Below are 26,071 nucleotides of genomic sequence, written 5' to 3' on the forward strand. Positions count from 1 at the left end.
AAAGTCATAGGTATGCAGAGGAAAAGGAAAGGAAGGGAAGACAGAGCCATTAGGAAATGACTGTATGGGAAAAATAGGAACGTTCAAGGAAAAGTTCAGTTTCACAGATGCAGAAGGATCCAGGTGAAAGCAAGAAAATATACTGAATCTGTTTGGAATGTCATGCTGAGGAAAGGTGTCCGATTCAATATTTCAGGATTATTAGCTTTCTGTTTTAGCCACTGCAGTCTCTTCGTATAATTCAGAGAGACAAATTACAAAACAAGTAGTAAACAACTTTTGTCACATAATAGAGATAAACAAATCATCCAATTAATGCTCTATAAATAAGTTATCTTCTGTTTAATCTACTTCTGCCTCAGCGGGCTCTTCTGTGAGAACCCACCACCAATGATCTTGCTGCAGACCAGCCCCTGCGACCAATCCGATTGTCGAAACGGCGCCCAGTGCCTGGTGGTTGCTGGGGAGCCCATCTGCCGCTGCATGCCCGGTTTCTATGGCAGCAAATGTGACAAAATGGCCACTGTTCACTTCCTGGGTCGCGATGGGTATGTGGAGCTGCCAGCTGCAAAACTCCGCCCAACTGCACATATTTCGTTACAGGTAGGGTTAACCTTTGACCTCAGTGCATTCATTTTTGTTTTCCAAGGTTTACAAATCCAACAATCAGGTTTTATTTTGAAACAAACCCAAAAGGGCAAACTCTATATTCTGTAGCACTCCTCGTAAAAGATTTCCGTGCTGCTTGAAATAGAGCTGTGAGACATTCTAATCAAGCTTATAGAGTTAGTGCAGACGAAGCAAAGCAAACATCTGCTCCACCCTCTGTTTCCATGGCACACTGAGCACCGTGCCCATGCACACACACACACATTCACACAGACCATACATTTTGGACACCTGAGAGTCATGTCCTAATGGAGACATTTTTTTTTTTTATTGAAATGAGAATTAAAGTAGGCAGAGAAAGAGAAACAGGACGAGGACGGTGGTTTAATTGATATTTACCACCTGTTTGGAACCATGGGGGCTTGTGCATGTGTGTGCGTGTGCTTTTGCGTTCTTGCCAGGACTTTTCAATGTCAGTGCCAAGGCTGTTAAAACTCTACCAAGAGGCCTTGAGTCAGTGGTAAGAGAAAGAGAAATAAAAGAATGAAAGAGCCACTGCACTTCATAAATTACTATATGCTTTTTTCCCTCTCTGTTTTTTACTTTTTTCTTTTCTTTAAGGCTGCATCCAAATTCTCTGTTCATCCACTTATCTGCATCTTCTTCTTTTCTCCCACCTCCCCTTCACTTGCTCTCTCACTCTTTGTACTTTACATCTCTTCCCCCCTTTTCTCTTTTTGGCCTGTGTCGCTTTCTCTTTTTTCCAGCAGCTTGTTAGCAGGTGTTGACTTGGCTATGCTCCATTGACGCCAGAGTGTTAAGTGCTTGGCCCCATGGCCCCATTTCCACTTGCTAGTTAGTTAGCGCTTAAAAGAGCACGCGAGCAAGTGTGACATGTCGAGTGTGTTCCTGAGACAAGTGTGGTGGAATTTTCTTTCTTTTTAAATGTGTTACAGTTGATGGTATAAAATAACCACCTTAAGTCAGACACCCATTTAACCTGCTTTCCATTGAGTCAGATATGCATCAGCAATCTTAACTGAAGCAAAGTATTAGCTTTTCACAGAGTAGATCATTTCTGAGGTCTGGAAAAAACTAAGGGTACAGTGTAAATGAGGAGTGTCAAACATAAGGCCCAGGGATCAGAATCGGCCTAGCTAAGACTCCAATCCGGCCCACTATATGATTTTGGAAAAAGTTAAGGAGGGTATAAATTTTGCACTTTAATTTTTTATACATGTTAAAGCTTTTTTTTTTTTATTTGCTGAAAAAGACCTCTTCCATTAGAAAAACTAATAAAAACTATTGAAATTGCAGGTCTTTTTCTTGTGTTAAGACATCTCAGCTAAATGTGTAGTTAAACAGAATGGGCAGTTTCACCTGTCCTGCCCACTTAAAATCAAAATGAGCTATATGTGGCCCACAATGGAAAATGACTTCCCTGACATCCCTGGTGTCAAGATTTTACAGTGCAAACAAAACTAGAGGGTAAGAAAGGGAAGAGTGAAGTGAGAAAAGCTGATCCATATTTTTTCAAATTTATAAAAAATAGTGCACATTTGAGTAATTGCAGTCAGCAATTACTTTGTAGTTGAACAGGGGACATAATCTTGTTTTACTAGAAAAAGTTCCCACATCACTTACATCACTTGAGTAAAACAAGTTCAAGTTAGCTAAGGTTATCTTAGCTAGTTAGCTAATTTAGCGAGTTAGCTAAGATTAGCTTAGCAAACTTGAAGTTCTTTTACTCAAGTGATGTAATGAATGATCACATGATGCAGTTGATGATGATGATAATGATGATGCTGTTCTATATGTTGTTATACACACATATATAATAGCGCCATATGGACACAAACCCTGTTTTTATCTAAATAAAAATGAACAAATCAGGTCCATTTGCTTCTAATATGCCACTATGACTTTTAAGCAGATGATTAACTGAATTAAATTAAAACAACTTGTGACAAATTGTGGACGGTGTATCAAATTCTATAATTTCTGACTGCTGCATTGCTCCATTACTTTGACAAAATTATTACCTTATAGTATGATCTTAAACAATTTTTTTGCTGTTTTTGTGTCCAACATTTTTGTCTCTCCAGGTGGCTACAGACAAAGACAACGGTATTTTGTTGTACAAGGAGGACCATGATCCTCTGGCAATTGAGCTTTATCAGGGACACATACGTCTTATTTACGACATCGCCAACTACCCACCAACCACTGTGTACAGGTAGGCCACATAAAACAGAAAAGCTGTCCTTCACATTCCTGGAATTCACATTCACTTGTTTTAATCATTTGCCGCATTGTGAAGGTCAAGTTTAAGCATGCCTTAAGTACCTAGGAGAGAATAAAGGTCCATCCACTCTTCTATCACTTTTATCTCGCTAATGTCAGCAGACTTATTATTAAATTTACTCCGACATGGAAATACATCAATTAAAATGATTTTGCTTTTACATTCCATTAAAGTTAAAACAAGCATTGTGTTGATACATAGATTCAAATTACTTTAAGCACACTTTGAAAAATAAAAAGCACATAGATGCATACCTTCTCCGAGAACCATGAAGAAAACAAAATTCAATTACTAAGGTTCAAAGAGTAAACAGTAGGTTAAAGATTACAAAAACATTCACTCACATAGACATGTATTTTTGAGTTTACAGCCACTTGATAAACATCACAGGGATTCAAAGTGATTAAAAAAACTTACAATAACAGAAAATATGCATATATATACACATATACGTGCTAAAAACTAAGGTCACCAAGAAAATGGATTTTAGTGGTTTAGTCATCCACACACAAATCTGCCTACATATTTTTACAAAAACAGCAAGTGCGTCATAGTTTCTAGAAAACTTCACTTATAGTACTGACAGGACAGTCATGTCCATAAGAAAAAACAAAGATAATCAAGGAAAAGAACATGATAACATTTTTTAGCAGTAATAGAACACTTTTGTGAGGCCTTTTAGTGTCATTATACTTATATTTGGTTACTGTATCCAACTGGAATAAGATACGTAGTGTTTTGTAACACGAGTCATAAACTTCAATTCAAACGCTTAAATAACAAGTCACTTGATACAATAAGAAGTCACTTAATGCAACCCTGAAGTAAGCAATGTCAAATAATGTATCCTGTTTCACGCAGTAGCAAGTGATGTAAGCTGTTGTTACACAATTCACTAAGTGCCAATAAAGTTTTTTCAACTTCTCGTCTGAAGGCTACAGGGTGCACTGTAAAATACACTGAGGGTGATGTCATCCATAGTTTTATTTCATACACACATAAGAAGAGGCTAATACAATGTCAAAATCACAATATGAAAAACTGCATACCATATTACCTCAAGTGGTTTTTATAACACACAGAGAACAGTATACAAGTGGTAACATGGGCTCATCAGCACAAAAATATGTGTATTTATGTTACTACATAATATCAAAAACAGCTAGTGGGTGTTTGTAATGAAACGCCATATATTAGACCAGATATTTACTGTACATAGACAGTGTTTACTGCACAGGGTAGGGTGAGTGCACCACTCGGCTAATCCAAGTACAATACTGTTAGACTTTTTTTTTCTTTTTCCAGTGTATTAAAGTGAGCAGTGTGTGTGTTTGTGTGTGTTTGTGTGTGTGTGTGTGTGTGTGTGTGTGTGGTGGGGGGGGGGGCTTCATTCACTCTTCATTCTCCTTGCTGTATATTTCTGAGTGATTTTCTTAACATCTTCCTTTGTGGGGGTTTTTTCACACTTTCTCGGGATAAAAATAAGGTCATAAGAAAAGGAGACGGTGGTCTTTGGTTTTAATGATAATATGCAGCCCGTTCATAATGAATTTGAGTTTAAGATTAAGATATTACATCATACTACAAATCCCTTAAGTAACTTAAGGAGAAGAAAAGTTAAGCCACAGTTTACTAGGTCAAGGGCAAGACTGGCTCTGCATCAGATATTTCAAATTTGAATCATTTACACCGTCACATTTTTGTAGGAAATGTTCAGAATAATCTACCTACAGTAAAATCTGCATACATTTGAATTTTTTCTATTTGACTTTGGCTTATTGTTTAGCTTTTATACTTTCATACTTGTTTATTAGTTCTCATTTACCTCATGTTTTTATTTTGTTGTACTAATGTAAAGTGACCTTGAGGATCTTTAAAGGTGCCTATAAATAAAATGTATTATTATTATTATTATTAATATTATTATTGTTATTAATATCATTGTTATTATTATTAGTATTGCCTGTTTTGCTTCTATGTCATTAGACAAACTTAGATTTGCCTTTCTCTGAAAATCAGAAATTCAGGTAGATAGATGTTAATTACATTTATTTTAATTCTCAAAATAAAGCAAGAAAGTCTTTGCATGTAGTAGAGTTAAATTGTCAAAGACAATATATGCTGCTTTATTTATATGACATTTGGTGTTTGTATCTACTGACATGATTGCATGTTTTTCATCAGATGCGATTTCCATATGGGTTAGGCAATGTGATAAACATTGGGTCTATTTAAACCTTGTATACAATCTGTGCCATTTGGGTGGAAAATAAGAATTTGCCTTTAGGACAATATCTGTCAGTGTTTGTTTTTTTTCCATGCTGTGCCTTTACCACTGTGTCAGGATTCAAAACACAGAGGGCCATAGCTCAGTAGAGATGTTGTCACTGTTAGATATTTAGCAGTTGTTTAGAAGACTCATGTATTGATAGTAATCAACTTTGTTCCACACCTCCACCAGTACAGTCAGTCATTCAGCTCCGCTTCAGAGCTGCAGCCCTTTATTTAAAGATGTTCTTTCTTGGTTGGAAAGAAAAACCTACTAACCTATCATGTTTGACTTGTTTGTTGACATTTGTGTAATCTTTTGATTTCTGTGGTGCTATTCTGTTTCTTTTGGGTAGGGTGACATGTGGAGGCCACATATTTCAAATATGACCTTAAACAGAATATGTGCTTGTGTTTAACAATGAATGACATATTGGGAAAAGCAAGGAGAATACAAGAGGAATGGATCATTAGAGAGGAAGGAAGGATCAAATGAAAGACTGAAAATGATGGGATGAATCTAATTAGGTATTGGCACAGATGGGGTGGGATGGAGGCAGGGCTGAAAGGGTTGACTAGGAGAGGGGACAGCAAGAGAGACACACAGATGCATAGAAAGACAGATTGATCAGCTAACAGTCTGATAATGATAGAAAGAGACCCAGAAAGCCAGATGGATGGACTGATGCTGGATGGAAGGCATGAATGAAAGACCAGACGACACAATAAACAGATAACTGAGTAGAATACATTGCCCGCCAAAGGAGGAAAACGGAAGGGGTAAAACAGATGGATAGAAGCCGTCGAAATGAAAAGACCATGTAATGCAGCTGAACTGCAGGATGGATGAGAGAGGACTGAGGGATGACCGAGGGATGGAGTGAAAGAGGGCGAAGAACAGAGGGAAAAAGCAAACCACAGACTGAGTCAGGGAATTATCCTTGTCTGGTCTTGTTAACTTGACATGAGCCACGCCTGGAAGGGAGACAGACAGACACAGTGCAAGAACAACTGAGAAAAGTGGAGAGAGACAGATGACGACAGGGTAGAGGGAGAACGTATACCGTACTTTAAGAACATAAAAAGCAGAAAAAAATAAAGTGTCAAATGGGAAGAAACAAATCCGGATATGGGAGTGACAGAGTATGAAACAAAGATCCATACAATGAAGTCATGTCTAAGCCTACAATGCTATAGCTCTCAGTAAACAGTGTCTCTTAAAGGAGACAAGGCAGAACTCCAGTACTGAGGCTTATTTTACCACAAGCTGCTTTGCATTGCCATTTTTTGATTACATGACTCTGACTTTTGCAAATGGTCTATCTTATCTCCCCTAATTTAGAAATACATTGTAAACTGACTCAAACCACATGGCTGGGCAGGCACCGCAAAACACCCTGCCACCACTGAACTGATAGTGTCCAGAATGGCGTAACTGTTTAACCACCACAATCTTAGCACAGCAATTCTGGCAGATCCCAAATATGGCACTGTCTATACAGCGGTTGTACAGCCAGGGCCAGAAACCAGTGCCAGTCCCTGGGATGTTTCTGAGTGATCCCTGGGTTAGTTATCTTGTGAAGAAACTAGAGAGCCTGGGCGATATGTTCAAGCCAGTTTGGCACAGTGTGCTGAAATGAAGCAGTCATGGCCAGATAACACAGACCAGTGTTAAATGAGAAACCAGTGAGTCTGTGGATTCTTACAGATTACGTGTAAGGTCCCCTGTGGAGTTCATTTGTCAACAAATTTTTACAGTTTACAGTAATAGCTATTAAAATAACCATTACTAAGAGCCATTAAGGCACATTGTGTGCAACCTAAATGATAGCAAATGTAATAATTTCATTTCTCTTTCCTCATAAAACATGCACAATCACTTTCTATACATTCTGCATTCTCCATACATGTAATTTAGTTAAGAGGCCATGCATGCATTGCTATCACACATAGATATCACCCACTGACAGCCTGCTTCACCAAGTGGCAAGCTCAGTATGCAGTTACCACCTCGTTTAATGATGGCTGTGACATCTCACTGATCATGAATGATGTTTCCACAGCTCAAGAAATATGCTGAAGGAGAGAAGAGAGTCGGCCGTGGAATAAGTCACACAACATTGGCCTTCAAGACTTGAGTTTGATACTCGCCATTTGGGTTACATTTCAGTTTTGTTAAAGTGTAGCGTTAAAATATACACTTTCACAACGCTGAACACAGGTTACCATGTGATGGGTGACAAGTGACTTGTATCACCCTGATAACCTGGTAGAATACAATCAGGAATTTATATGCACTTATTCACCACCACTATATATTTCCTACATAATATGGGTCACTATAAGTACAAGAAGTTGACGACTAACCAAACTTATGAGTAATCACAACTGATAACAGCTGTTCAGTGTTATTTGCTATAACAATAATGGAGCTAACAACACAACAAAAATATCAACAGCAAAAAAAGAATAAAAAGAAATAAAGGATTCCAAAAAGGAGTAGAATTTCAACAGGCCTCACTAAAGAAATGCAGAGGCAGAAACCAGAGGGAATAATTAAAATGAAATGAATACAAGGGATGTGTCGAAGAGGGGAATGTCTCTTTTTGTAGTTAAAAAAAAAATCGAGATGGAAGGCAGCAACAGAAGGAGAGGCAGGGGAAGGTGTACAAGTCTTTCACTGTGCCCTCATTAGCACCAGATGAAAGTGTTAAATGAAAATGTGTGCCTTTGTGTGTGCACGCCAGTGTGCAGGGGAGGGGGCACAGCGCATGTGTTTGTTGTGTATTCATGTGGTGCCCTTTACTAAATGTCACACTAATCTCCCATCAGGTCAAAGAGAGCACATCTACTGTTATTCATCAGCAAGTGACAGAGAGAGTGATGCAGGGATGGATGGGTACTTGAAAGGAGAAAGGGATCGAGCAGTAAAGGCAGCACAGAAAAAAAAGGATAGGGGAATGGATGAGTGGGCAGAAAGGAGACAGAAAGAAAGACAGGTAAAGTGTTGAAGGATGATGATGACAGATGGTTGAAGAAGAGAAAAGGGAAAGTGATGCAAAGAATGGAAGAAACATTATAAATGGCCATAGATTTGAGCTTATGTCAAACATAATCATTTCTGGAGGGCATAACGTAACATAACAGTTGGACTTTATAACATTGTGCAGGTGTTCCTTAATTGTAACTCACTTAAATATACAGTGTATCACATACACCCAGTATGGAAACATACATACAAACGAGTGACCATAGCAAGCAGTTTCTATTCAGATACAGGGCTTCCTCAAGATTTTGGACCTTCATTTGGGTGAATAAAGTGACTCAATGTCTGACCTGAATCTGGCTCTTTAAAGCCACAAGGCTGTGGTTAAAACAGACAGACAATCCTTGAACATTATAGGTTTAAAATTCTCAGAGGCTATTGAGACATTTGAATACTGAGTTCTTAGAGGCCTGAAACAACAAGTCCTCATTCCTGAGACTCGACATCAAAACGCAGTGAATCCACTCCTGAAAAGTACAAATTTCATCTGAACTGGCCAGCCTGGTTTAGTGAAAGCTGAAAAAATAAGGAAGGAAAACAGTGAAGGAGTGCTCCATTCTCCAGCTGCCGTCTCAGTAATGACTAATTGAGGTTACCACAGCAATATGGAACTGGGATGTGTGTCTGCTGAGCATCATTTTAATCAGACTGGGCTGTTTAACACACACATACATACAGTCTCACAAACAAGTTAGCTCACTCGAACATACATCGATATTGCACAAAGACTACATACTACTGTAGTTGTATAAACTTGTAGATGTATAGTTGTTAAAAAACATTCACACATGCATGTTTGCAAGCTCACATACAGACGCAGCAAATGTGCTTCAGAAACACCGTAATAAATGATAGGAGTGGCTAATTAGATTTAACAGTGTAAGTGGATCTCCATGGTTATTTCTATTCCAAATATGTTTTTTTTTTTCAGTTTGAGATAAAGTCAATGACCTGTAATTACTTCTGGGTTTGTATTAGAGTCTCTTATATGACAGAAAGCCAGTTTTTGGGTTTGGGAAGTTTTCTTGGTGAAGTTTATTTGTGTGTGTATGTGCTCATTCAAGATTTTGGACTGACAGGAAATTAGCATCCCTTGTGGCTTTGGATGAATACAGTGAAAGTTAGAGAGAGAGGCAGTTTCAATCTGCTACGGCTGTGTGTTTGTTTTATTGAATTCTATAATGGACAGTTTCTCGTACTAATACACAGGGCTAACAGAGTCATCTTTAGAAGTATCTAAAACATACATAATTGTGCACACATTTGTAGGCATACACTGTATCCATCCATCCATTTTCGTAACTGGCTGTTTAATTAATGGTCAGGCTGAAGCCTATCCGAGCTGTCATAGGGCAAAAGGTGGGGCACACACTGGACAATATGTATATGTATCTCAGGGCTAATACCGAGGGACAAGCACTCATTCCTGCTCACATTCATACTTAAAGTTTACTTACAATTTAGATCAGTTATTTAACCTAATATGTATGTCTTTGATCTGTGGGAGGAAGCCAGAGTACCTGTTGAAAACCCACCTAAGCAAAGGCAGAAGATGCAAACTCCACACAGAAAGGCTCGAGCTGGCCAGTGTATTTAAACCCAGGACCTTTTTGCTGTTATATATTTTAAATCTGCAGAATAATTCATAAACATGCAGGCACAGAAATCATGGACAAGCTATTGAAAATATCCACTTTAAAAAAATAAGGAATTTTAATGTCGGTAACATTCAAACTCACGCACCCACCTGCAGCACTGCCAGCTGCTCAGACTCAGACATGCTAGTCTTTAGTCAGCTACTTCCATCTGGTGGATTTTTGGTTTCACAACAAGTCCAGTGCTGAGTTTTACATGTCCATGTATGATGGGTTAAAAATGTGTTTATAAGGTTCCTGCACAACAAATCAATCTGAGAGTTTTCAGCTTTGTGAGCAGCTCCATTTAATTTAAGAAAGCAGGCAGTTGAGCAAATGAGGGGAAAATGAGATGAAGAGCTTTTGGAATTAAAGCAAAGAAGCTTTAGAAGATGAATAGGGTAAAAATGACTATTAAATGACATTAGGGCTAGAAAGGTGATTGAAGCAGAGCAAAAAGAGAAAAAGAGAAGATATGGGGAAGTGGACAAGGAAGAAGATAAGGAAAGGGAAGTGATGAATAAAGAGGAAAGAAAAAATGATATGTAATGCAAAAAATGAAAGAACTAGAGTAATACAAAGTTAGGTTTGAGAAGGAGGCTGCTGAGGTACATAACTGATTTTTCAGGCTAGCAGACCATCATTTTGCTATGTTTTCTAGGACGGTTCTCAGCCTTTATTAAATTACACGGTTCCTAATGGAAACCATGTATGTGTCTGTACTGAGTCTACAGTTGTTATTTTACAAGCTTTTAGCTGCGTGCTAAACACGACAGATGTCATGACAATCAAATGGTTTTCACATTTGTTGATGGACAGTCACATGTCCTTGTAAAACCTTCAATCAAGCACTTTCAATGAATAAAAACTGGTTAAAAAAATAGATTCCTAATTTTTATCCAGTTGTCGAGGACACTGACACATGAGGAGACAAAGCAAATGAGTCGATAATAAATTCTTGATTCTTTTTAAAGCCTGTTAATGTGTTATAGTGTATGTTGTAACCCATACTGTTCTTTTGTCCTTCTGAATGGTCAGCATTTTTATGAAAGTCACACTGGCCCATATCCAGAACTCACAAACCTTGCTCCATTTGCTGTTAATGTAACATCGCTGTAATCTGAACGCTCTATAAACAGCTGTCAATCACAGCTGATTTAAGGCTCCTTAGCTAGTTAGCAAATAAGTGGTTGCAGACAAAGGGAAGTATTGTCCTGATGTTTCGCTGTGGGAGTCTGGAGCAGACCACCAGCAGAAAGAGTAGCTTCACTTGTTCATTTCTGTTTTTGATGTTCTGCAAGAACTTGGTTGAGCGGAGGCACGGTCAACTTTACCACCCCGCGATTTACCTCTCTTTCCCTCTCTGTCTCTCATTCTCGCTCTCTCTCTCCTTCTCTCAGCTTTGCCAAACCACTGTCTCTATAGCTGTCTGTCTCCCCTCCAGCAAAAACCACTTAGCAGAGAATCTCAGACACACGCATTCACACATGAACACATACACTTTCCTCCCAGGGTCAAACATGGTGCAAAAGGTCATAATGTTAGTTCTTTGCAGACTTCTCTTCAATGGAAACATTTATTCTTCCAAAAAATATCAGATCTTTACCACAATGGTCCAAACTGGTTGAGTCCGGCTATTAAATTGTAAGAATCCGGTTTTGCCCCAAGGCTTAAGCTCATCAGAACAAACAAGCCCATGTGCTGCTAGAAAGTACTGGGCCTCAACCCCCATGTTAGGAAATCATGAAATAGATCAAGCCCACATTATAATCCCTTCCAAAGTAACACAGTATTGAGGATGTAATCAGTCTGTTTTATGTCTCAGGATAGCATTTCGACACAGATTTCCCTAATTTCTTTTTCATTTAGGTTGGTCGATTTGCAAACACAACAAAACAAAGAAAAAAATTGTTTGACTCGAAAATGTTTGGAGTCTGTTTTGTGTCTGGCATTTCCAATTTGCTCTAACAGTTTTTCCCTCCTTAATTCTCCTGTCTGGTCTAGAAAGCAACGGTAATCTATCATAATCATGCACGTACTGAAATTATGTCCTTTTTTTCTGTTTGTGTGCATTTGTGCGTTCGTTACAGCGTTGAGTCTGTGAATGATGGGCTTTTCCACACAGTTGAGCTGCTTATTCAGAACCACTCACTGAGCCTAGTGGTGGATAACAGCACCAACAAGAGCCTGGGAAAGCTGGCGCGCCAGCCCTCCGTCGACCACAACACACAGCTTTACATAGGAGGTACGCACACACATTTTTTATAAACACGATGCATTTGCCGTACACAGATGTTACTTTTGCCTACCCTATTTTCTGTTTGCTATGCAGCGCATGGGTACATACGCGTATAGGCACACACAACACGCACGCAGACTAACGCGCACTAAATCACAGCAAGGGTTGTGGTAAGGAAGTGGAAAACTGTTTTTATTCAACTTTTCTTCAAGAAAGAGAAAGAGACACGCCTCTGAGAACAGTAACTCCTTTTTTCTCGAGTAAGAGAGACATACTGTTATTGTGCAATAGTGAGAGCTGCAATGGCGTATTCTTGTTGTATTTCAGTGTAAGCCAAGCCAGAATGAAACCAATAAAGGAAATATCTTAATCAAACATTATGCTATACTTTCCATTGTTATTAATGCTCATTTCTATGTTTGTTTCTCGTTTTATTTTCACCAATTCCCAGGAGTGCCATCCCAGGTCGTGGCCTCAGGTCTGCGTCCAGGGCCTGAACGATCCCCTCAGGGTTTTAGCGGCTGCGTCCACAATGTCCAGATCAATGGGGAGCCTCAAGACCTGAGTTATAGATCCAGAGGAGCAGGACAGCTACAAAGAATTGAGGGCAAGGTAATTACACAACGGATAGCACAGATTTCACAGCATTTACTGGAACGCACAGTAGCATGTTAGAATTAAAGTATTATAAGTTCATTCAGTGCTGTTAAGAAGCCTTGAAGGTTTTATTGAGAACTCTATGGCCTACATTGGTTTTGTAACTCATAATCCCGTAACTCTGTCCTGTAAATTCGCCTATCAACATATCATCAAAGAAAGTTATGTTTGGCAATAGTAAGAGGACATCTGGCTGAAATACCATGTAAAAAAATCATAGTGAAAAACCTTATGACAGCAGTGTTCTGTTTTGGGTTCAGAGCGAGGATCCAATCCAAGCAAGCATTCACTTTCATAATATAAGCCACTGTAGAATAGATTTTTTCAGTCTGATGAGTTTTAGGGCACTTCAACAAAGTCAGTAGCTGCTATGGAAAAGTATAAACGTTGTCTTTCCAATTTGGAGACATATTTAATGTGGACCCTTGAAGGGCTACAGCATTAAGGCAATATCAAAACATGTCTCTGGTTGTGCCACCTACCTCCATGCTTGTTGTTTCTAACACTGATTTCTTATTTTATGTTCTGTCACTAGGGTGATGGCATTCTTGCAGGGTGTCATTCGTGCAGTGTTTGTGCACAGGGTGCATGCAGAGAAGGAGGAGAGACGGGAGTAACTTGCGATTGTCCTCCTGGACGCAGTGGGGCTCTGTGTGACCAGACGACAGGCACAAACCCCTGTCAGAACAACAGGTAAGCCAAAATGGCAGAGACATTGTATGTGAGGTGTGAATGTGAACTTGCAATTACTAACTCATGGATATGGGCACACTTAAGCACATTCTGTAAAGCGTGCATCCTGTAAAAGTTTAAGAAAAAGACATTTCTGATTAGTCTTGCTACGTTATACTGATAGGGGTAAAGAAATGAAAGAAACCCTCGTGTCAGACCCTTTGACCACACACAGAAGTCGAGCTTTATTTTCTGTTTGTCATATAAAATGAATAATTGCCACCTGTTTGTGATGTTTCTAATGCCATTTTGTCATACGAGCCAGGTCTTTGTTTAGTATAGATTTCGAAATCATGTGGGTTTAGTGGTTTTAAAGCAACCATGGATGAAACCACATACCAACCCCAGTATAATTCTCTCCTGTAACATGTTTTCCTTCTGTTCTGCTCTTTCTCCAGATGTTCTCATGGCCAGTGTGTTCCCAAGGGTCAGTCTTACAGTTGCCAGTGTAATGAAGGCTATCAGGGTCAGTTCTGTAACCGACGACAGGAGCCTCCAGCATGCAGGGGGGTTCGCTGTGGGCGTGGGGAGTGTCGGGTGTCAGAAAGGGGAGAGCCGTTCTGTCACTGTCAGCCAGGGTTCACTGGGCCTACTTGTGACACAGGTAACACTAAAAGATTATAAAAAGAAGAAATGGAAATGAGCAGAGAATGAGTGCATATTATGATTTAAAATATGTGCTTTTTTTGTTAACTCCACCAACATGCAGAAATCACATGTCAAGGAGAAATGGTAAGAGAACAGCTGAAGCGCCACCAACCCTTAAGAACATGCACATCCACCAGCAAGATTCCCCGCATGGACTGTTCCAGATCCTGCCAGGCTTCACCTGGTGTTTGCTGTAGCGTCACCAAGACCAGACGGAGGAAGGTGGTTTTCCGCTGCACAGACGGCACCTCGTACTCAGAGGAGATGGAAACCGCTCTGGAATGCGGCTGCTCCAAATGCCCGTTGTAACAGCACAGCAGTTTGTTTTGCAGCACTCACCGCCGCCATTTTGTGAATTCCACACATCAACGAAGTTGTCGCTCTGAGAATTTTCCACATTGATGAGCACCAGCATGACGCAATTTTTAATTTCCACATTTTGTTTGACCGCTGCCAATTTGCTGCCAAGAGAAACGACAAACAAAAACAAAAATGGGACACGTGTGTGTGTTTTGACAGAGAGAAAATATATTGTAAGATATAAGTGAGAAAAAGCATAGAAGTTATTTTTATTATGGATTTTTTTTTCTAAAAGATGATAAAAGGACTGATTTTTTTAATATGTTGATTATATAATGTGTTACATAGTATAAAAATGTTATTTTTACCTTGTAAGAAGTACACAGCAAAATAGATTAACATTCCTTAAAAGTATATGAATTTATATATGTGTAAATCTATATAAATATTTACCCTAACCCAATGAATTTTATATCTTCTAAGTGTATTTGCATGATGTTAATGTGAGTGCCAATGTGTGGGACACTGGGAGAGAAGAGCAGAGAAGAAGAAAGAGCTCTGTTGATTCCACACAAAGGAAAAGGTGGCAGGCTTTTGAAGTCCTCCTTCTTGGAGGCTGAAAGCGAACTGTATGTGCCTAGCTAACCTGCTTCTCTATATAATGGACATTATCCTCACATGTGAGTTCCCATAAAAGACTCTTTTCACAGAGATGATTTAACAGTTTGCTCTAATATTGTGTCATTCTTGTTTGCTGTTGCACGCCACACTTGGAGCCACATAAGGTTTGACATTAAATTGAAAAGGCATCTGCTATTCATTGGAAAATGTTATGAATCAGAAATTCCCATAGAAATCAATAATAATGAAAAACATGCTGTAAATTCAGCATTATGCTCACTCTGAACTTGTTAGAGTTAGACTGCTGAGATTTAAAACATACACGAGTGGAGACGGGAAGACATCTTTTTTGAGTTATCCTTTTAAATAACAAGGAGCTTTCTCAAGAGTAACTTACTGAGTGTAGCTGGTTGTGCTCCAAGGTATTTTTTACACCCTTAACAAATGGAGTGATGTCACACCCTGCATAATACCTATACGTCAATGCTGCAATGTGAGATGTCAAACTTGGTATAAATAGCAAATAAGCCACTTCTTGCTGTTTGCTATTCAATTAATGCTTAACAAGGACAAACTGTTTTAATAACAACAATACACCAAAGTCACATGTTTTTGCCTTAACAGATAAGGATGTCAGAAATTATTGAAAAATGTTGCTGATTTATGCAAGTTCACTACTTTTGATGTGCCTGTGTTGAAATCCAAAAGGTTTGCTGCAATATTTTCAACAGCTGCTACTGAATAACTCGTCGTTTTTGGATAAATAAGCATCATAGTGTCACATGTAGCAATTCACACCAGTCCATAACAACAATCAAAATAAATGTGTGGCCTTACGTGGTATACCTCTCCCTAATCTCTTAATTAGATTGTATTTTAAGGTCCTGGGAAATGTAAAAACCTCAAATTAAGTAATATAAAGCCTTAACCACGTGGCAGTTCTTTCAGTTTGAAAGATTCTCTGTAGAAAGTGCCTCATAGCTTTGTGATGAATGTGAAACTGCAGTACCACGTACCAATTTCTGTGTTTTACCCTCTTTTATAAAAATAGAGCATTTGTTGTGTTACAATAACAATATATAAAGCAAGAACCAATATTTGCTTTAAAATGCATATGGAAGGAATCATTTTATTGTAAAGGTGAAGATTTTGGTAATTCAATAATGGTTTTAATTTGAGTGTTGACATTGTAGGTGGAGGTTAAAAACAATCCTGTGCTCTTGTTGACCAAAATGGAATTTGCTTCAGTGTGATCACAGCAAACCTCCACCATCACAACTAAAAATAGCTTCTGTCAGTTTGTCACATGAGAGAATCTGATTACATGCAAGGAACAACAACACGACTGAACAAAAATACATCACCTGTGCGGTTTCTTATTGCCCATAGTTGACTAACACAATTAAAAGTATTAATATGATGTAACTACTACTGTACTGTTTACTTTATACAATGTTGCTTTGTTTACACAGAGGCAAAGTATCGTCACACTTTTGCAGTAAATTTACAGCTCTGCTATTAAAGGTTTGCAACAGTGTTAAAATTATGATTTTCTACACTTTGGTTCTTTTTGCTTCTTCACTATGAACCTTTTCCTTTCATTCCCTACTTTTCTTCAGTCTTCAAGAGGATATTATCTTTTCCCCACAGTGTCTCCTTCATTCACAACCTATTCCCTTTCATTTTCCTACTTGTTAGCTTCTACCCTCATTTTTACAGCAGTTCCAGCCTTTAACTGTCCCCTCTTTTCCTTTTACCCTTTGCACATCTTCGTATCCTGATACTGATTGCTTGGCTTTTCATTCTGAACAAAATAAAGCACCTCAGTTATTAGTTATTGACGATGAAAATAACTGTAAAATCAAACACTTGTATATGTCCTAGGTTTAAAAAACATGATTATGTGAGTGATAATTGATACTTATGTTGAATGTTAAAATTAAACTACCATTGAAACTATAGTAATCTTTCATGTGTGAGTTTTTAATACATTTTTTATATTATCTTCAGTCACTAGAGCTCAATCCAGTAGAGCACCTTTGGGATGGGGTGAAGTGGGAGATTCACAGCTGTCTTACTTGCAGTATGATGCTGTCATATGTATGTCACCATACAGTATGTCAGTATGGAATGTTTTCAGCACCTTGTTTAATCAATGCCATAAAGAATTAAGTCAAGAAGTCAAAAGGGGGTCCATCCAGGTTCAAGCTTGGGTCCTGTACCAGAGGCCTGGGAGCTTGAGGGTCCCGCACAGTATCTTTGCTGCTCTGACTTTACTCTGGACAGAGGTCTCTGATTTTGTTCCTGGGATCTGCTGGAGCCACTCTCGTAGCTCTGGGGTCACTGCACCGAGTGGTCCGATTAACGCTGGGACCACTGTTACCTTCAAACTCCACATCTTCTCGAGTTCTTCTTCCACTCTTGGTACTTCTCCACCTTCTCGTGTTCCTTCTTCCTGATGTTGCTGTTGTTTGGTACATCTATCAATATAGCAGTCTTCCTCTGCTTGTCCACTACTACTATGTCCGGCTGGTTAGTCATCATCTGTATCTGGAAGTCCCACAGGATCTTGGCTCAGTCCTTTTCGACCACCCCAGGGGGCGACTCCCATTTTGACCTCGCAACTTCCAGGCCATACTCGGCACAGATCTTCCTGTATACTATACCGGCCACTTTTTTTATGGTGTTACATGTATGCCCTGCCTGCTAGCGTCGTGCACCCTGCTGTTATGTGCTGGATTGTCTGAGGGGATATCTTTACAGGGCCTGCACCTGGGGTCTTACCTGGTGTGATAGACCCCAGCCTCTATGGATCTTGCACTGAGTTTCTTCCTGTGTTGCCATAAGTTGTGCCTCTGTGCTTTCTTTCAGTCCAGCTTTGTCCAGCCATTGGTAGGATTTCTGAATGTCAACAACCTCCTCTATCCGCCGGCCTTCCATGATGGCTCCTCCTCACTTATAACTCACCAGTTATGGCATTAAACATATTGCTGCTCCTGGGCTGGTCTGCCATTGCTCTTGGGTTGTTGCTTTCTGATGGTGTGTTGATGCTGATGGACAGTTGACTGCTGCAGTTAAGACTGATTGCCTCTCCTCGAAAATGGTACTCCATTTGTATTTTAAGTTCACATTTTTCAAAGGTGTCGGTTGCTTGATATCGATTTGAATTGTAACTTCTGAATTCTAAAAAGTACACGAAAAAATAAGGACAATTGGCATTCATTTTATTTGAATAAAATTACATTTAGCGTTTGTTTCATTTTATGATTCTAAGTATTTCTAATAGGTTTAGGTTTTAATGAACACCTGACCTTACCTGATTGGAGATAAGATGGTTACACAGAAAACTGGGTGTTTGTTATACAGTAAAGGTAGGAGTATGTGACGGTTGCCAACAGCCATTATTTGGCAGCTCTGTTTTTTAGAATAAAACATGAGTACATTCACATTCAATTTTTAATGTATTAAAGAAGTTTAACATCAGTAAGCAATGACTCATTTTTTTTTCACCTGCAGGGGCAAAGTTACATGTGGACAGATATGGATGTAATGGTTGTGGTTTACCAAGTAGAGATAGGAAGCTGTGTTTCCCAGGATGTTTGTGGTTTTGAAGTTAAAAAAAAATGTCACAATAAGCCCTTAATCACTAATTCTTAGTGGTTGCAAAAGGTGCAAAATGGATCTGCACAGAGCTATGCTTTAGTGGTCTTAAAGAAACTTAGAAACTCACAAAAAAATATTAAATGTTTTTAGTGCATACTATAAACATCAATTCAGAAGAATACTTATCTTTGAACTGGTCCAACAGGACAGGTCTGCAGGTAAAAACCTTTCATTTTAGGCTCTGAGAAATGTCTTACTTTCAGAGAAATATAAAAGTGTTTAACTCTGATAACATGAAACCCACAGAGTGTTTTGCTATTTTTTTTTTTTACAGATCACACTGTATGTTATAAGAGAGCCTTAACAATTCCCTAATGTTATCTTTGCATGGAATCCATCCCTTTATACTAATTAGCATGCAGACAGCTGAGGAAGTCAAAACATCCTGACTAATGTTAATTGACCAGAATGTTTCCCACCAGAAGATGGCAGCATTGTACAGACAGAGAGGACATTGCATGTTGATAATTCAGTGATTGGAGCCTACTGAACAGTCATTTTATTTTTTCATAAGTGTGTCATCTAAATTTATACATTTAAACAGTGCTTAACACAAGTCAAGCCAAGAAAAGAAACTAAAATGAGTTTGTCCTGGATCAGTTGACCACTTCTTTATTTTAGGTGTGATTTTCACATGTTTTCGATGCTATTATAAGAGAGGTGGGGGTGGGACCACAAGCCAACCTGCAGCAGCACAGTCTAAGAGTAAACAAAACTCACAGTTTGGGACATCCCACGATTGTGGGCTCACACAGTTGCTCCAGATTTCTTGGCTGTACATTCATGTTTCACATTTCTTATTCCACCATATCCCAAAGGTTCTGTGCTGGCTTTAGATTTGGAGAATTTGGATGCCATTCGAGCACAGTGAAGTCATGTTTTCAACACTTTGTGTGCTCAGTAGCTTGTGTACTTCTTGGTACACAATGTCGCCCACGCCATTACACCAAGATCAGGCTGAATTGCTAATGCAATGCGAATTAGGTACATGGATGTGACCTTACAATCCAAATGTCACAGCAGCAATGGAGACTCAGACCAGGCAGTGCCTAAACTTCTATTGTCAAGTTTTGTTTAGCTTGTGCAAATTACTGGATCCGTTTCCTGTTCTTAGCTGACAGGACAGACACCTGGTGTCCTCCTTTGTTTTAGCTCATCTGCTTGAAGGTTAGAAGTGTTGTTACTTCGGGCGTTTGCTTCAGTGTGAGCTTCACTTGGTGGCTGTTTGATGTTTCTGTGCAGTGTGAGAAAAAAAGTGTATTATGTGGTAATACATTGTATAAGTTTAATATAGATTTTCAGAACACTAAATGCAAAAGGTAAAAATGTATTTAAAAAAATGCAAGGTAATGTTTTTTGCTCGTTTTTGTCTGACCAGCCAAAGCCCATAGCATTTGTCCTCTTTCCCTCCCTTCACCAACTGGTCAGATCAGCTGGTTCTGCTGGACGTTTCTTCCTGTTAAAACTGAGTTTGTCCTTCCCACTGTCACTCAGTTCTTGCTCATAGTGGGTTGTCTGATTGCTGTGGTTTTCTCTGAAGTATAGTAGGCTCTTTACCTTACAATATAAAGCACCTTGAAGTGACTATTGCAGTAATTTGATGCTATATAAATAAAATAAAACTGAAAAGTCTTTACCTCACAATGACTTAGAATGGAGTTACCTAGGAAATCATGTCAAGTAAATTTATTCACATTTTGAAATAACAAGCATTAACCAAAGTGCTGTACAACTAAAATGAATAAGACAGAGCAGGAAAATACAGAAAAACACAAGTCAAACAAGAGGAAAACAAAAGAAGAGAAGAGTTGACGCAAGTACATCTCAAGTGAAGAATTCACACCAGTCTTTTTTGTGGTTTCCGTTTTTGAGCTTATGTTTTTGTCTTTCAGCTTTCACTGCATGCATGCACCTCGCTGTTGGTGAACACTTCACTTCAACGTGTTTGTGCTAGATGTCTGTGTTAGCACTAGCCTCTAGTCTTGGTTAACATTGTTAAACCTTAAAGTAATTTTATCTGTTAGTTTTACTATTTGAAAAAATGTGATTTAGGGACACATGTTTAGCTTAGAGGTTAAGCAGGTAACCATGTGCAACAAGGTAAAATGCAACCTGAGGTCCCTTGTTAGATAGAAAGTGCTTAAGCATAGAAAAAAGTCCTTTCATTAATGGGTGAAAGAGGCATGTTTAATAAAGCTGTTGGAGTGCTCCAGTAGAAAAGTGCTACATAAGAATCAGTCCATATTGTCATCCTCTCTCTCTCTCTCTTCTTTCCTGTCTCATCTTCTCATCTACATAACTGTACTCTGAGCCTAAATCATTTCCTATAGGAAATGATTTAAGAGTAAAAATCTAGATTATAGGGTGGAGTAAGTGTTTACATTAAGACGTCAAAATTCAAAATTTAGACTTTCTGGTGGTCTAGCTGATGCTTGGATTACCAACATCAGCAAGGCGCTTCCTCTAAGCACAATGGGACTGTACCTAAACCATTATTAATGGTAATCAATTCAGGAAAAATACGTGCACGGGAAATAATTCGTCATCCTTACCATCAGTGACACCATGAAATCCATCTGTAAACCTACAAGAAACCCATACATCAAATATAAATAAAATATGAAGAAATCTATCCTAGGTGCTATGAAACTGACACTGATGCATGTTAGAAATTAATGACCAAAAAACCGCCATGTTAAATAACCTCCTACACAGCTTATATTTGGTTTATAAAATCTCATAGAAAGAAAATCGAAACAATGTATTATACACTCTATTACATAATCAATTCATTATCAATACCCATTATATTAATGATTAAAAAAATGAATCTGTGTTATCATTAAAAGCTCAGGGATTTTAAATATATAAGCCATAATATTGTCTATCCATATACTGTCAGCATCAATCTTTTTTTTTTTTTTAAATAAAGCAACAGCGAGCTGTTTCTATTCTTCAGAAAAGAGTAGCCTCAAAGCACTGTGTAAAAGTGCACAACAGTGTAGGAAACAGAAAGCCAGAGTGTGCAGCTAACCTAGTAAACAAAGTTGTGGTTGACCATTCCTCAGCTTCCGAGCAAACACTGAGTGTAATTACTCAGAACAAGTGTGACCTGTAACACAGAATGCTCAAGGTTCATAAAGACGATGATGTACTTTATGTTCTCTACTTGAGATTGTGGGTCGGGTGGTTACAAATTGTGATACATGAAGCTAACTCTCAGCGGTCTTAAAGAAACTCCAGAGTCTCACAAATCCATCAAACAACTCATTCTAGCATGGTCTATTTTTTGCCTCTGTATCAAATGGATTTGAACTCATTCTGTGATACTTGCTGCTAACATAGCCACGAACCGATTTACTGTCACTTTTTGGTGATCTTTGCAAATACAAACATGTATAATGAGCATACAAATTAATTGTTTAAAAAATGTTGAAAGTAAACTATTTTGAATGTTATGCATTTATTGATTTGGACAGTAACTTGGAAATAATGAAGTTGCATGCAGCTGCAGTGTTGACCACACCTGTGGTTGTTTTTGTGTCTTAAGTTAACAATCAAACATTTGTGAACTCATATTTTAAGAGTAATATCGGGTTAAAGAGTAGAGGTGGGAAAAAATGACTGTAAAATGAATGAAACCAGTTTATATGTTTAAACATTTACCTTGTTTGTATTCTGTGTGAGCTTATATATGATATAAAAAGGATTAGGGTACCCTCTAGTGGTAGCAGCATCATCAGCCATGTGGAATGCATATGTGCAAAAAGGGGAATGATAGGATATCCATTTTAACCATTTTTTATATTTTCAATAAGTGGTTATGTGATAGCATAAAATCAATTTGGTTTAGAATTAATAAACAGTGAGCTTAATAGTGCCACTAAAGTCAAAGCTGAGTGTTACATATATCATGGATATCGTTTACTGTAAAAATAGTGGCAAATTATATCAGCAAACTTGCTGAATAAGGTGAAAGAAATAAAAAAATAATAATATAGACAACTGTTAACCTTTCAATCATTTTAAAAACCTTATTTTCATGCAGTCAAAGTGAGTGTCGGTTGAGGTGTTGCTTATCTTCAGAGGGTGTTATGTCTAGAGAGAGGGAGGGGAATTCACACAGGACACAAGTAGAGAACTGTGTAAGAGCGTTAGCAGTTTGTGTGTGTGTGTTGTCATAGTCTGGGCAATGACAAATACTGTTTCCTTAGTTCAAAAACATCTTGAAGAACATAGCCATGATTATGTATATTTTTAAAGATATATATACTCTTTATTGATTGTATTCATTATTTACACATAACTTGTGTGTGTGTGCATGTGTGGGCACAAAAGAGATAGAGAGAGAGAGGCACTGGGGTACTCCATCGTGTACTGACTAGACCGCAGATGTGTGAAACTTAGCTAGCATGCTAACATGATCGTGTCGCACAATAGTGATATATTTGTTTTTACTGTATACATTTTCTAATTAGCATAAACTTACTTCCTGTGTCTTAGGGGACCTAAAACCTAGCACCAAGATGTTGTTATCATTGTGCTCATAACCTGCTTGTTGAGACCATCTTTTCTTCTTCCCTTTATTCACAACCTGTTTATTAAAACAATTTTCAATGAACCACTGTTAATAGATATACATGTGGAAAATGTGCTAAATTGAGGTGGAGAACCTTTGCTGTCAGAAATACTCAGTATAAAGTAAAGTACTGAGTAAACTTGCCCTTGATTTAGGTCAGAAATGTTTACAGTCCACTGGGAGTTTAAACATTTTATCATTTACTCAAACTGAAACTGAACTATGATCAGCAAATATTTGGATCAGTCAGTGTACCTACTGCCTTCTTTCCTGTTAATATAACCCTTTCGCCAAACATTGTAAAGCATTATACAAGCAGAAGAGGGTGTTTGTTTGTTGTTCCCACAGATGGTTTAGTACTCAGGCCATGTTGATTTTGAATGGCTTTATTAAATGTAAATGTTGTCAATTTGTGATTTGTTCATTTAGGTTAAGCATTTCAGATTCCACCCCACAGAAACAGCCTGACTGATATTTTGGGAAGTAATCAATGTTCAAATTGTTTTCTTCAGGGTTTTCTTCAAGGTACAATATATTAAATACAATACATTGCTTTATCGTTACTGTCTCAGAGTGTCCTTTCAAAGGTATGTTTAGTTGGGTAAGAAACCAAATTTGCTCAACCATTTGAAATTAAACTACACATCTGAACATGACTTATGTTTGCCTGTATTGTTTAATACATACCTGACTACACACCCTTCATGCAAAAATCCTTCATTCTTCTTTCATTCACACTTTAATTTTATTTCATTTATCTTTGAAAACAATAGTCTGATATATAATAAAAGTTGTACCAGTCTCGAGGGGTTTGGTGTAATTGTAGAGCACCCCAAAAGTGAAAAAAGTACATTGTTTCCTTCTTTTCCCTTTGCCCAACTGAACTATTTTATCTAGAAATCCCTCCCCTTGTATTGCTGAGCCAAGAAATCAAAGTTCAAAATGAGTTCTATAAATGATTCAGCAGGGAAGAGACTTGACACTGATCACCGTCACTGTGCTCCAGGTACGAGTAAGTTATATTTCTGTGATGTAGTATTGATATTGTAACATTTTTAAATCTTTTTTTACTGTTTTATATTCCATTGAAGCTTCACAAGCTTAACAAAGGAACGGGAGAACTGAGCAACCTGACAACGTTTCTGATTTAAACTCGGAAGGTTGGTTTGTTTTTTCCTTTTTTTTTTCTATTTAATTTTGGTCTGCCTTTATGCAACATAAATTAATTATGACTTTATTAAAAAATGTACTTTTCCACAGTGAGTATATATCTAGAAAAACTCTCCAGGAGTTTTATTTGTTGATATGTGTGAGCACTCTACATTTTAATAAAACAACAACAAAAATATGAACAATATCCAGTCAATACACAACTAAATTGAGGAAATGTATGCATTTACTCAGTGCTCATGTCAGGTGCCACACATTGTCTAATTTTTATTTTTTTACATTTTCTTCAGCAGGGAGCCATGAGGATCCAGTTTGCATTTGTGCTGCTGCTTTCTGCCACTGTACTCTGTCAGAATGAGCGTTACCAGAAGTTTATAAATCAGCATATTTATCAGCAGATGAGAATTGGCATGTGTACTAGCGTGATAGCTAGGAGAGGCATTAAAACCATCAACAATGAGTGTAAGGAGACCAATACCTTTATCAGAGCTACCACAGGTCTAGTGACACCCATTTGTAACGATGCAGGAGAGCCATATGGTGATATGACCAAAAGCACAAAACCTTTTGACATTGTTGTCTGTAAACTAAAATCGGCAAGGCCAGGCTACTGTGAGTACCGTGGGAAATCTTACACCAGGAAAATTGCTATTAGATGTGAACAAAGCTTACCTGTGCACTTTGACAGAGACATTGTAAACTTTGAATAAATATTGTCTCTGCACTTCAGTGTCTTGCTCAATAAAAGTACCTAACAAACAATAAAGCTGTATGGTCTGTTGCATTAAAGCTGCTAGGTTGTGACTGCAATGTCACGTATCCTCACACAGTGTTATGGGATTATTGCGATTGATCTTTCACATGTTTTATCATGTGTCAACAAAGAGGAGTACTGGGAAGAAGGGCCATGTTTTAGCAATAAAAAAAAAAAAAAAATCTTTTAAATTAAATAAATCTTACCAGCTCTGAAAATAAAAGTTAAAGTTATTTCAAAAATAAATAAATCAGCAAATTTAAAAAAAAAAATATACGGAAAAACACAAGGTGCCAATGGTATGCAAACAGCTAGCCCTCCAATGTCCTAATATGGACTTTGACACAACACTGCATCAAACTATAGAGTCTGGGTTGTCTGATTGTTGGGATTTTCTGAATATTAATGTATAGTTACAATATGAAGCACCTAGGATTCACTCCTCTGGACAGAGATCTTGGATGTTGTTCCTGGGATCTGTCAGAGCCACTCTCCCACTTTAGGAATCACTGGCCTGGGTGCTTCAATTATCATGGGGACAACCGTTGCCTTCACTCTCCACATTTGCTCTGGCTCTTCTCTTAGTCCTTGGTATATCTCAAGCATGGGCGACATGGGGCATTGCCCAAGGCGGGATCATGGTGGGGGCGGCATCATGGGCGTTGACAAAAAAGTTGCTCGCACCCATGCTGCTCCTACATCATGCCAGCTAGTGATGGTAAATGCGATTATTTTTATTGAATCAAGTTTGAATAAGTCACCCACCAAAATAAATCAGGTTTTATGAGTCATTTGAGTCACTGAGTCCGTTGCCCAGAGAGTGCAAAAAATTTGCAAAATAATTTC

At 38.2% G+C, this 26,071-nt stretch overlaps 1 protein-coding gene and 1 long non-coding RNA gene across 3 annotated transcripts in view; both read left to right on the forward strand.

The window, feature by feature from the left end:
- slit3 (slit homolog 3 (Drosophila)) overlaps positions 1-17,020 on the forward strand; it is a 229,056-nt gene extending 212,036 nt beyond the window's left edge. For both annotated transcript variants that reach the window (XM_005467284.4, XM_025910322.1), the window contains 7 exons: positions 363-603; positions 2,715-2,845; positions 11,953-12,107; positions 12,553-12,713; positions 13,294-13,451; positions 13,889-14,094; positions 14,200-17,020. In XM_005467284.4, coding sequence (XP_005467341.1) covers positions 363-603; positions 2,715-2,845; positions 11,953-12,107; positions 12,553-12,713; positions 13,294-13,451; positions 13,889-14,094; positions 14,200-14,447 — 1,300 coding nt within the window. In that variant the 3' untranslated portion in view covers positions 14,448-17,020. The remainder of the gene's footprint in view (positions 1-362; positions 604-2,714; positions 2,846-11,952; positions 12,108-12,552; positions 12,714-13,293; positions 13,452-13,888; positions 14,095-14,199) is intronic.
- Positions 17,021-24,276: 7,256 nt separating this feature from the next.
- On the forward strand, positions 24,277-25,058 carry LOC100708966 (uncharacterized). Its single transcript, XR_134805.5, has 3 exons — positions 24,277-24,307; positions 24,393-24,461; positions 24,762-25,058. It is a non-coding gene; the product is annotated as an uncharacterized LOC100708966 (long non-coding RNA).
- Positions 25,059-26,071: the final 1,013 nt, after the last annotated feature.

Source organism: Oreochromis niloticus, linkage group LG2 (genome assembly GCF_001858045.2).
Source record: "Oreochromis niloticus isolate F11D_XX linkage group LG2, O_niloticus_UMD_NMBU, whole genome shotgun sequence".
NCBI lineage: Eukaryota > Metazoa > Chordata > Actinopteri > Cichliformes > Cichlidae > Oreochromis > Oreochromis niloticus.